Raw genomic sequence first — 12,369 nt, 5'->3', positions numbered from 1 at the left:
TGGATAATTCATCGTATCAGAAGATTATTAGAACAAGAGTACAAATGTCTTATTTCGTCTCATTTTTAGATCTCATAGTCCCATGCGTATTAAACATGAACCTTAAGAGTGCTCGAGGATGGAACATATGTTTCATCCTTAAAGAATCTGAGTGAAATGCAAATGCCCAGCTCGAACGCCTGTTAAATAGCACAAATCCATGGATTTCACTGTTCAAGTTGTTACCTGAAAATAAAAATCCACCTCTTTATTGAAGAAATCTCAAAATTGTATAAGGTAACACTGGAGGGTATGGCACAATTTTGCCGACTGGAATGTTTATAACTTAATTAATTACACAACAAATGACTGATCAAGCACGACAGGTAACCTAAATTCAGGGGGTCGTTTATACAACCAGAGTTGGGGCAAGTGATTGTCTATGGTTTCTACTAATGGGTAGTTGAACATAAACTTCGTGAACCTCCCGTTTACAAACATCTCCGCTGTCCCTGTCCATGGCATAACAAACATACACGGTATCAATCACATTCTCCAGCACATGAACAAAGAAGCTCAGCACCACAATTAGTAGCACCCAAGCCAGAGCAGCCACATAGTATGCTTCCGCCTTGAGATGGCTCACAGCCTTTAGTATAGCACAGACCTGCTTATGCACATCCATTAACCTCAAACATTAGAAGCAGAAAGGGGGGCAAAAAGTTAAAAAACAAAAAAACAAAAACAAAAACAAAAACAGGCTTCAAAGTTCAAACAAATGTAAAAGTGCAGTGAGTTACAAAGAATAACAAAGGGAAAAGAAACCATCCATGTTGGTCTGATGATACTGGAAGCATCTCAAATTACTAGCGTCAGATGTTGGCAACTCAACCTAGCCATATTTTGGTAAGGTAGAGTGGCAGTGTAACTGTCGTCTTTCTGATTATATTCTATGCATACTAGTTATAAAGGTATGCTGATACAAAAATACTCTACTTTGAAATCCAAGGTACAGTATAGGAAAATACCAAACTCTACACCAACAGTAGCCAGCAACCACCCCTCACGCAGGTGCGGCCTGGTTTGATTCCATTTTTGTCAGTCTCTTGTCTTTTTTATGGGCCAGACACACATACACCAAAAGAGAAGGTTACACTTGAAATGATTATTGTCATCAAAGTGCTAAGGAGACATATGAGTAAAAGAACTGGAGATATATGCAGGGTAACCTGGCCTGTTAAGATGCAACAAGTGCAAAACAGAGATAGCTTCCTCATATTATCGAGATCCAGTTATAAAATAATAATAATAATAAAAAGATTGAAAATCTACTTGAACCAGCAATTAAGGGCAAGAGAAAAGATTAGGGAGTTGGTAAGACTACGTACCACAATTGCATATATTGCTGAGAGGACAAAAACAATTCCAGCCAATAGACGGGTGGAGATGGTCTCAACAAATACAGCTGACAGAAGATTCCGTTTTAGAAGCTCATATGTCATTCTCGCAGATGTGCAGTAAGTTTCCCCAGTTATTGCCACGAAATTGATAGTAAACTTGTTAAGAAAATCAATTGCTGACAGGAAAACATTGGCACAGCAACGTAGTATAAGGTTCACTATCCCTGGAACGTCTTCTTGTCTTGCGGTATCAACAGTAGCACGCACCACTCGCACAACACCAATAAGTAGACCAGATAAACATATTGTGCCCAAGGAGGGGCCAAATGCATTTCTGCAAATGTTTGCGACAAAAATATGAGAAAGGAAACCATATCAATCACTGTTGAGATTTCTCTGATTTGGAAAACATTCATCAAGGTATAGTTAATTCTTTCTTCTTCATTTTTTTTTTCTTTTTTGGCATCCTTTTTTAACTTTTCCTTGCACTAGCAGACCTGGAAACGTGCTGAAAGATTTGGTCATACAACTAGAAATGAGGGGAAAAAACGAATGACATGAGAAGCAATGCCTGTTTTCAAAAAGTGATTACATAAACTTATTACCATATATGAAAGCACTTGATTGACCACATGATAAACGAAATGATTAATAAATGGAGATTGATTGACTGATTGAGCTAGAAGTGCATAGTTAAGACCAAAAAATCGCTGACTTAATCTGCAATAGACATAATGAAATTCCAAAATTCTACATCTCAAAGGCCCGAGCTGGACATCTTCAAAATTAAGAGAATTAGGAAGCTATGCCTTCTCTGAGGAAATGATCTCCATATTAAACTTGTTTCTAGCTCATCCATTTTTTAGATCACGATTCACCACCACCACGCAGTATTTGTGTTTACTGACACCATATTCTGAACAACAATCCCAGTCTCCAACAACTGATCTTCTAATTTCATTCCCCCCTCAGGTATAATACGAATCTAACCACAGAATATCTCAGCGTATAGAAATGCAGTCACGCCACAAAAGACTAATTATAAGAAAAGAAATATTTCGGCCAAACAGAGAATGATATAACGATGGAATTTCACCTCAAAGAACTTCTTATACTTCGCCTAGGTGTCTCATCCTCCTTGGAGAAATACCACTGCGAAACAGTCCCACTAATCACATAAACCTGCACTTCCACCATGACCGCCGCGGACCAGAACATCGCAAGTATCGCCAGCGCATAGTACGCGGGCACCCAACCATCTTGCTTCCATACACAAGTGTACTCTCCACTGGTTTCCCTCGGCACAATCTTCCCATTCTGCCTCGCAAACACCAAGAAAACCACAATCGGCACGTAATAGACCACTAACCCGAGTGTCAAACACGGTAGGACCCAAACCAAGCCCAGGTTATTCCACAGCGCGTCCGAGGCAACCCCAATTATGCTCACGGTAAGCTCGATTCGGTGCCAGTGGACCACGAAGATCCAGACAATCACGCCTATGACCAGGAAGACGAAAACAAGGACCAGAATCCGATAGGCCAAAGGGAACGCGTCACTGCAAGAGGAGCTAACCGTGCAGGCGACGAACCAGTAGACGTTTAAGAAGATGGGGATGACAATAAAGAAAGGAAGGGACGCGTAGACGATTTGTTTGGTGTAATGTTTGAGTAACAGAAGCAAAAGCAAGCAAATGGGTATGCTCAAAATGAAGGTAACCACGAGGCTCCATATCAAACTTTCCAATATACTGGAAGATAAAAATGAATACAAGCGAAACCAATTGGGGTGTGTCTCTGAGAGTGAGCTTTCGATACAAGAGGTGGAGTTGGAATCGTAAGAGAAGGAGGAGAGGTCGTAGTAGTAGGTGTTGCTGTGGAAGATGGAGAAGATGCCGAAGGCAAAGGTGGAGAGGACGAAGAGGAGAAAGAGGAGGAGGAAAGGGAGGTCCTTGAAGGGCCTGGGCCCGTAGTTGTAGGAAATCTGAAGGAACTGTGTCGGGTCCGGTTCCGGTTCTATTGGTTTTTCGTCGAGTAGAGGAGGAGGAGGAGGAGAAGAAGAAGGAAAGGGGTGTTTGGAGAGGAGAGGACGGGTGGGAGAGGAGGAAGAATCGTAGAGAGATATGGGTTTTTCGGGTTCCTCTACGCTACCCATTACACACACAGATGATCATAGGAAGCAACGCTGCTGTGTGTTTGACCTATATATGCGAGTGAGTAGCAAGAGAAGATGAAAGCTTAGTTGGGTTTGGCGCTTGGTGCGTGCAACTGTACAGCATAGCAACTCTGATTTCTGGATCAGACCAAAAAGCACCAAGGCTTTGTTGGTTTGGCGATTTTATGTGTATGAGAATCATTTTGTGGGTCTCAAAAGTCTATCCAAAATTAATCAAACGTTCATTCTCAGATTGATGTATGAAACAAAATATATATGCAAATCGGAATGATTCAAAAGGCTGCACCAAAAACACAAGTTATTAAGAAGACGTTTCTTTTTAACAATTAATAATCATTGTTTTAGCAGTTTTGATGTGAGCTTTTGATCCAAAGGGAATCTGAGTTGGATGTTGGGGCATCAATAACCGAGCTGCACCAATTTCATTGTTTAATTGTATTGTGCAGCCCAATAACAAAGGCTGTGTGCATAATGCGCTTTTAGAGTAATAGTATGCTCAAACAAAAGGGCAAGTCAAAATCCCAACTCAGACGCACATTCCAACCTCATCATGACAGCTTTTTCAAAAAAATAAAAACCATAGCGTATCAACATGCAGATTGCGGTGGGGGCTTTTGGAATCACACATGATTATGTGTTAGTTTGGTCGGTCGGTCCACGAATGATAATTGTAGAATCAACCTCCATTGTTTTTTCGATCCACCGATAAGTTTTACTCCCTCTTTTTATTGCTATAGGAAGGTACACGACCCCCTCCCTATATGCAATTTGGATGAGTTTCTTCCTGTCCCTGACCAAACCATCAAGTGTGGTGGTGCAATGTTCTTTAGGTTACTTTCAAATGATTTAGCATTGACTAGATTTTGGATTTGAGTTTGAATATAGATTCACTTTAAACTATTAGTATTAACCATTTTGAGAATTTATTAAATTTTCTTATTAGAACAGGGATCGATGCTATAGCTTAAACCCAACTTGAGAAAATGTCTATAATTTACTACTGTTTGAATCCCTCTTGTCCAATTTTTAAAGAATAATTACTTACAGTCTTCTTCTCGTATTATTTTCTTAAAACACATCTATTCTAGATATACAGTAATTGAAAGGAAAAATAATAGTATAATTCTTAAATCGTATATTTTATTTCTTTTTTTTAATTTTTGTTTCTTAATGATTATCGATAAATTTATATTTTTTTATTTTAATAATTAAGAATGTTTAAAAAAAATCATTTACACTTACGTGCATATTTGAAATGCACAATTGAAGGTCCGTGTACGATAGGAAAGACAGTTCGAGGCTCTACTCGTAGGAATGTGTGAGGGCCCATAGTCAGCAGAAGGGATAGTGGGCTAGCTACACCTTAGGATCCAATGTTAAGCTTATAGCCTATTTAGGAATATATCTTTGGACATTTGAAAGTCAAGCCCAGATTAGATCATATCATGACTTTGCATCGCAAAATAGAAAGTATCATTTAAATGGATAATCGACGGGAATAGAAACTAAGAAGGGATTACCATGAATATGGTAGTACTGGATCCCTTTCTTTTTTTTTTCTTTGGCATTTCATTTTGCGAGTAAAATGCATATATCACAAACAGAATTTTCACTGATCAATTACAACAACAGATGCAGGTGATCTGGAAGAACTGGGTTATCCTAGAAAGATATGGATTTGTTAGATTGTGGTACCCATTACACACGCAGGAAAAAAATAAAAAAATAAATAAAAAATTACGACTTTTCAGAGTCAACCCTTATCAGATCTTGATCATTGCTTCCATATAATGTACATTTGTCAAGGTTCAATGATCCAATTATATTGCTAAAAAACTAAAACTTGTATATAAAATGATTATGCTCTCCAACTTGTTTAAAAATGGGCTTTTTCTCAGGTTCATTCTGTATAACCTACTATCACCAAGGGATCATCTTTATATTCCTTGAAAATGTATTCCTTGAAAGCCTGAGACCTTGCACAGTTCTTGGAGAGGAAACCTGCCCTTTTGTTCAAAAGCACTCATGGATGCCACCAAGGGGTAAGATTCTCACCATGTCGATTCTTTCTTCTCTTTTCTATGTTTTTTTTACTCCTCTTCAAATATTCTTTTCAATAATGGCCGATGATAACAATCCGAAGTTCCCATATTCCTTTAAAATAGCAACAGGACAAACTTTGGTTGTAAGCTTGTGAAAGTCTTGAGTTAGGCTTGTCTTGTTTATCTTTTGTAGGCCTGAAGATGTTGCGACTGTAGATGTGCATGCGGCCAAAGATCTTCTGGGTTCAGGTCACAATTATTTAGATGTGAGGTGGGATTATCATCATCATTTTGACATCATAAGATGCAAAAATGGCATACAATGTTTGATAAGGATTTACGATAATAACGTGTCGAAGCATATTAATATAATTCTGACAGGACGGTCGAGGAGTTCAACAAGAGCCACATAGAAAAGGCACTGAATGTCCCTTACATGTTCATCACCCAACAAGGTAATACTGAATTTTGTTCATCACAGTATTCAATGTTCATACTGTCCAGTTTTATATGCAGAAAAATATCGCCTCGACCTTAAAACAGCATAGATATTAGAAAGGCTACTTGAAAAAATTTCTTAAACTTTAGCAGCTGTGAACTTGAAAGTCAGGCAAAATCATTGCACCCAGATTTTCTGCATACCATGAGACTATTTCTCTTCCAATATTTTAATTACATTGCTTGAGCTTCTTGGTGCTATGGATAAACAGGTAGAGTTAAAAACCCCCACTTTCTCGCACAAGTAGAGGACATTTGCCAGAAGGATGATCATTTAGTCGTGGTAACCTATTCCTTGCCCTTTTTTTTTCTTTTTTGTTCATTATTTTCCAAGCGGGTGGGATGTGGTATATATGATGTGATTCATGTGAATATGTTCATAGTTTGAATAAGTTTTTTTTTTTTTTTAAAAAAGAAAAACAAAAACAAAAATTCTATTTGCAAGTCTGTTTATTGACACACTAACACATTAATATAGAAGTCTGAAATATCAATTAGAATATAAAAATGTGTTTTGAATTTTTTTTATGAATATTCTTGTTCTCAGTAAATGATGTGTTTATACAAGTAGCATGATTATATATATATATATATATACATAAAATAAAATACGTCGCATTAATATACAATAAAAGATGACAACATAGAAAATACAAGACCTGGTTGAGGCTAATTAGGAGGGAAACTCAAGGAACACCCCCCCAATATAGGTTTTTAACTATTAGTTTTCTTACTGTTATGAAGGGTTGCAATAGCGGAGGCAGATCACTGCGTGCTAGTGTTGATCTTCTTAAGGCTGTAAGTTTGTTTCAAAGCTCTTTGGTGCTAAAATTATAGTTTTAAATTCTTGTGCAAGTGGGTAACTTTGAATTCTTTTGAAAGCCAAATAGGCTAGCTATTTAGTTTAACTCTTTATGTTTATCGTTTAAAGAAAAAACTGAACAAAATGCAACATAAAAATTCGGCGGCTGCAGGGCTACGAGCATGTGACCAATATGGGAGGGGGTTATTCAGCATGGGTGGACAGTGGCCTTGCCGGCGGTGACAAACCAGCAGAGGAGCTCAAAACGGCTTGCAAGTTCCGCCCTTGAAAGGGTTATTATATGATAGTGTGCTGAAGTCAAAACCTAGGTGTGAATCTGTGATTAACCGACCAAGTATAATGGATCTGGAAAAGTTGTAGGAAAACAAGAGGGGAAAAGAATGAAGTTGGGACGATTTAGAATGATTGTATGCAGATTTTTACTGTATAATAAGATCCGGTTCCTGTCTTGGAGAATAAAGATTCCAAAATATTCTTTCCTTCTGCTTCTCTTTCGTTGGCATGTAAAACATTTCTATATACAGTTGCTTTCAAACCAATTCAAAACAGCAGTCTGATGTACAGAGTAAAATGGAAACAAGTTCAGTTCTTGATTCCTCTACAACAAGCATGCTATGTTAACAAGAGTTGCCTAATACAATATTTTCCAAGAGGACCTAAGGCTATCGGATCTGGGAGGACCAGGCAAATTTCATGGATGTTACAAGGGGAAGAGAATGTGAATGATATATGTGAACCAAGTTTGCAAACTTGAAACAGAAAAACTCGCTTTTGTTCCTGAAGAGAGGGGACTTAACTTTCCTCATCCCACTTGCTCTTGGGTATCTCTCCAGACTCAGCAATTACAACCTTCTTTCTAGGCTTCCCACTGTAGGTTCCCGCCCCACCTTCAATTGCAAACACAATGTCCATGCCTTGAATAACCTTGCCAAAGACAACATGTTCCCCATCCAACCTGGATGCACATGTATAAAAGCACACATTATATGCATGAATCTGCTTTGGGCGTATGATATGCATTATCAGTCACAGACCCAGTGAGGAAAAAGATCTTTTAGATCTCATTCCTGTTTTTTCACTTCCCTGTTTGTTGCAACTACCTAATATCTCTAAGATCTTAAGCTTTTTTTACTATTCCTCTCTAGATTGTATATATCTTATTTATATTATAGAATATGTTATATAATTTGTTTTGCTGGAGTTGATATATTAAGAAGATTGTCTATCTAATATGAAGACTCACTTTTGGCAACCACAGCTGCCCCCAGTTTCATCAAACAACAAAACCCGCAGAAACAATTAGATCTAGATGGTAATATTGTTAATCCAGAAAAAACAAAGTGAGTTTTGGATGGTCCTAGAAAATATATATGCATGACTATCAGAAAGGATTTAAAAAAAGCTGTTTCTGAAACCAAAAACTGTTTAGGATTTCTACATTTTTCTTAATATTCAACACAGCAAAACCTAGATAATAGCTTACCAGCTCGTTTTAACCGTAGTGATAAAAAATTGAGCGCCATTTGAATTAGGCCCGGAATTTACCATGGAAACAACGCCTACAACAATAAACATCATTTCAGAGAAAGGATGGTAAGAACAAACCAGCCACAAGTCATACATAAACTATTACAGCCCAACCACTAAAAGGTTTTGAAGTTAAAAACCTGCATGTGAATGTTTTATCTTGAAATTCTCATCTGCAAAGGTGACACCATATATAGATTCATACCCCCTACCATCACCATAAATGATATCCCCACCTTGAATCATGAACCCAGAGACTATACGATGAAATGGTGTTCCTTTGTAGTAGAGCTTCTTTCCACTGGCACCCTTACCTTTCTCCCCTACATTAAAGGTGAGCAAGTTGGTATAATCATAAACCAAGAACAACAGCAACCATCAGGTTCACTACCACATAACATAAGTAAGAATACCCCAAGTACCTGTGCACAAAGCCCTAAAGTTTTCTGCCAAAAGAAAAGGCAAGAAATCGAGCATTAGGCAATTCAATTAACATGTCATAGCATGTAAAGGGTAAAAAATAATTAATACAATTTACGAATTGGCCACTAGTTGAGATGATTTAGGCAACTAAAATACAGGATGTACCAGATTAGACACAAGCTCGAGAACATACCAACGGTTTTTGGTACAACTTGGCCATATAATCCAATCACGATTCTACCTGTAATAATACATAAGTAGATTGGCAGTTGAACATATAAAAGGCAAAAGAAAGATAATACATTGGGGTATTATATAATTTCCAACACTAGAGTTTAGGGTTTAGACGACAGATCTTTTCCATCTAATAGCTTATTGTGAGAACTTGGATTGGTCCAGCAGCATAAAAGTTATCATATTTCCAAAATTTAGATTTTAACGATAAAAGCAGCAAGTCCCAGTTTTGAAAGAACTGAGATTGTAAATTACTTCATTATGCCCAAATGAAGCTGTGCACTGATATCCGTTAGGAATATTGTACATGAGCACTGCTACATAGCAGCCCCACACCCAACACACCAGTGTAAAATAATAGAGGATAAAATAGTAAATTTACATTTTTTAATGGTGTGAAAAAGTGTGAGGCTGCTGTGTAGATTTATTCTATTGCACATACCTAAGCCTCTTTTGTGGTCTCCAGACCACCAAATAATAGACCATGTCCTTGGAAGTACCATTTAGAAAGACTCTTAAGAATCAATCATAAGCCATCAGTATTTTGATTCAAATGCCAAATAAAGCACATGTGATTGGCAATTGATCACTGGAAGACTCGAGGGGGAAAAGAAAAAGAAAAAGAAAAATTTGAGGAAAATTCATAAAAATGAAAAAAAAAATGAAGACGAAGATTTTGCAGCACAGTATCATGGAAGACTCCAACGGAGTGTTTTCATTACCACAATCATATGTACACAAAAGTAACACAAGAGGTTAAGGAGGAGTGATGAATTGGGATTGAACTTTATTAACAACTAGGGCTACAAATGAACAGAGAAACTTGTGAACAGCTCGAGCTCGGCTCGTGTATACTCGATTTGAACGCGGTTCATTTAATAAATGAGATGTTCGTAAACACTTATATAGGTTCGAATATTAAACAAGCAAAACTCGTATAAACTCAGCTCGTCTCAGTTTAGACTCGTGAACAAAACTCGTATAAGCTTGGCTTGACTTGTTTGAGCATTTGAAGCTCGTAATATGTTTTATATACATGTGTGTTATATATATTACATTTTAGTTATATTTTATACTTAATTATATATTATTAATTTATTTATAGTTTACCTTATTTAATATAGATATGTTATGTTCCCAAAATGTGCATAGGATAATTTGTATAATAATATATCATACAACTACAACTATTGATTTATTATCTTATCTTTATGTATTAGATAGTTTAGTTTATTACATTTATCTTGTGTATTATTCTTTTAATTTATAACTATAAGTTATTTTTAGAAAAAAAAAAAAAAGTTATACCATAAGAACTTTGAATCAAAATTATTAGGTTGAATAGTTAAATGGTTTGAGTTTTTTTTTTTTTGTAAAATTTAAAAGTTTTTTATTAATCAAAAGATAAGATTAGAAATTTCAAAATAAAAAATCGAGTTCGAGCTCGAGTAGCTTGACCTTGAGTTGTTTGTTTATTTTTAGTCAAACTCGAGTCGAATTCGAACAACATTAATGGTTAACAAACCGAGTTCAAGCAAGGATATTCGAGTTTTATTCAAATTCGAGCCGAGTTCAAGCGAGTAAATATGTCAATTGAGCTTGAGTACCCTTGCTTGAATTCAACTCGATTCGGTTCATTTGCAAGCCTATTAACAAAATAATGCTATTGCTCCTTTACTTTCAGTTATGATGAACTAAGAAGGACATATCCATCTGTAGATGTATAATCAAGAGCAGCCATGTCCTTGTTGCTACAGTTAAAATCACAGCTTTAATGTGAAAGCTGTACCTTGACGCTGTTTATCAATATTAACATCCAAGTAAACTCTGTGGGTAATTTCAGGCACCTCTTCTGCTTTCTCTTCAACCTACACATTATAGGAAGCAATTTAATACATTTATTAATATTGCCATTAGACAACGATAATGGTACATAGCAGTCACCCAAGGAATCCACATATCAAAAGGTAACAAAAGGCATGAGAAAATAATGTCAAAAGTGTAGCAAAAATAATTTTTTTTATGCTCAAGTAGACAGGTAAAGTCGCTACTCCTCATAGATGAGTTACCAGATGTGAAAAGTTTTTTTTTTTTTCCCAAAAGTGACAGACTCCCGGGACCTCATCAGGAGGTAGTAGCTACAAAAATAGACCACGAAGTTATAATCTGGCCCTTTTTAACCAATCACCCTTAACCTCATTCCAGTCTTATGTACACGGATAACTAGGAACCATATTTCACAAATCCATTTATCACTCTCCGTATAGAACGATATAACACCAAATCTTTGAAAAGAAAGTAGGTCCAACGGTTCTGATGAAAATTATAATCCTACCAGAATCCTCATTGAATGCCTCAGCAATGCATCTTCTCATGACATTACCCAAACGAAATAGACTCTTTCTCGCCCTGATTTCAAGTTGTAGTGCATTATGGCAATGCCACAGAAACAATTGAAGTCTATGACGAACTCTTCCTTCCGTACATTTTGTAAATTGTCAAGTTGATCAGAAACTACTACTTTTAATAATTCTTAGCAATTACCCCATACTTACCCTCAATCTTTCGCGATTCAACTATATTCTACCCATTTTTACCAAACCTAAGTCTTGAAATCCTCTAACCCACATATTCCACCTTAACCCAAACGCCCTTCGCATTACTTTCGAGTATATTGAAATGTTAAATGAAAAATGCATTCACATGTGAGATTACAACACTAAATAAGTTTGGGTGCCTCCCACTCCTCCTCAAACCCATAACGGAAAGTCGAAACCACTTCATCCATACATTCAGGTAACATAAACCACAACCAAACAACAACCCATCATGACAAATCCAATCCCAGGTCAGTTTCGCAGCAGATACAGTTCAATACTCAATCCCACTCCCACAATCAGATCTACACAGACGAAAAGAGATGAGTTGGTAAGCAAACAAGAACAAGCGTACCTGCTTGGTCTTGGTTTTGGTCTTGGGCTTCGAGAACGCTAAGATGAGGAAAAAAAAGAGGACGAGGTAGAGGAGGAGGCACCGTGGCTGGACCAAAACCGATATCGTTCGACACATCGTTTTTGCACCCCCTTTATCCTTCTCTGAGTTCTCTCAGTGTGTCTCGGATCAACGACTATACCCACTGGTTTCGTGATCCTCCATGTAAGATAACACAGACACCACTCGCTCTCGCGTGCGCTCTCTCTCTCTCTCTCTCTCTGCCTACAAGGACCAAAATGCACCACTGTCCTGTCAGTATAAAAAAGCTATAATA

At 37.1% G+C, this 12,369-nt stretch overlaps 3 protein-coding genes across 4 annotated transcripts; 1 reads left to right on the top strand and 2 right to left on the bottom strand.

The window, feature by feature from the left end:
• Positions 1-221: 221 nt before the first annotated feature.
• Positions 222-3,723, bottom strand: LOC122309786 (CTL-like protein DDB_G0274487). The gene is made up of 3 exons (XM_043123441.1): positions 2,476-3,723; positions 1,368-1,713; positions 222-646 (listed from the first exon to the last, which is right to left on the bottom strand). Exons 1-3 carry the CDS (start codon positions 3,531-3,533, stop codon positions 389-391), a joined length of 1,662 nt encoding a protein of 553 aa, XP_042979375.1. The 5' UTR covers positions 3,534-3,723; the 3' UTR covers positions 222-388.
• Positions 3,724-5,396: 1,673 nt separating this feature from the next.
• On the top strand, positions 5,397-7,396 carry LOC122311361 (protein HIGH ARSENIC CONTENT 1, mitochondrial). Its single transcript, XM_043125910.1, has 6 exons — positions 5,397-5,596; positions 5,790-5,867; positions 5,978-6,051; positions 6,307-6,377; positions 6,839-6,892; positions 7,069-7,396. Exons 1-6 carry the CDS (start codon positions 5,580-5,582, stop codon positions 7,183-7,185), a joined length of 411 nt encoding a protein of 136 aa, XP_042981844.1. The 5' UTR covers positions 5,397-5,579; the 3' UTR covers positions 7,186-7,396.
• Positions 7,380-12,353, bottom strand: LOC122311360 (peptidyl-prolyl cis-trans isomerase CYP21-1-like). 2 transcript variants are annotated; one of them, XM_043125909.1, is made up of 7 exons: positions 12,054-12,353; positions 10,891-10,969; positions 9,061-9,108; positions 8,867-8,890; positions 8,681-8,767; positions 8,401-8,476; positions 7,380-7,872 (listed from the first exon to the last, which is right to left on the bottom strand). In XM_043125909.1, exons 1-7 carry the CDS (start codon positions 12,168-12,170, stop codon positions 7,710-7,712), a joined length of 594 nt encoding a protein of 197 aa, XP_042981843.1. In that variant the 5' UTR covers positions 12,171-12,353; the 3' UTR covers positions 7,380-7,709. The 2 variants fall into 2 exon arrangements, with proteins under 2 accessions (XP_042981843.1, XP_042981842.1); XM_043125908.1 differs by having other exon boundaries at positions 8,585-8,767; positions 12,054-12,351.
• Between the last annotated feature and the right edge of the window lie 16 nt (positions 12,354-12,369).

This window comes from Carya illinoinensis, chromosome 5 (assembly GCF_018687715.1).
Source record: "Carya illinoinensis cultivar Pawnee chromosome 5, C.illinoinensisPawnee_v1, whole genome shotgun sequence".
Lineage (NCBI taxonomy): Eukaryota > Viridiplantae > Streptophyta > Magnoliopsida > Fagales > Juglandaceae > Carya > Carya illinoinensis.
Note: the sequence above shows the minus strand (reverse complement) of the source record. Positions and strands in the feature narration are given on the sequence as shown.

Coding starts and splice junctions, on each gene's coding strand:
- LOC122309786 (XM_043123441.1), bottom strand. CDS start 3,533: ATGGGTAGCGTAGAGGAACCCGAAAAACCCATATCTCTCTACGATTCT. Junction 1,714..2,475: donor AGTATAAGAAGTTCTTTGAG/GTGAAATTCCAT, acceptor AAACATTTGCAG/AAATGCATTTGGCCCCTCCT. Junction 647..1,367: donor CAGCAATATATGCAATTGTG/GTACGTAGTCTT, acceptor GTGCATAAGCAG/GTCTGTGCTATACTAAAGGC.
- LOC122311361 (XM_043125910.1), top strand. Junction 5,868..5,977: donor CACAATTATTTAGATGTGAG/GTGGGATTATCA, acceptor TAATTCTGACAG/GACGGTCGAGGAGTTCAACA. Junction 6,052..6,306: donor CATGTTCATCACCCAACAAG/GTAATACTGAAT, acceptor ATGGATAAACAG/GTAGAGTTAAAAACCCCCAC.
- LOC122311360 (XM_043125908.1), bottom strand. CDS start 12,170: ATGTGTCGAACGATATCGGTTTTGGTCCAGCCACGGTGCCTCCTCCTC. Junction 8,891..9,060: donor AGTTGTACCAAAAACCGTTG/GTATGTTCTCGA, acceptor TTCTTTTGGCAG/AAAACTTTAGGGCTTTGTGC. Junction 7,873..8,400: donor ACTACGGTTAAAACGAGCTG/GTAAGCTATTAT, acceptor ATGTGCATCCAG/GTTGGATGGGGAACATGTTG.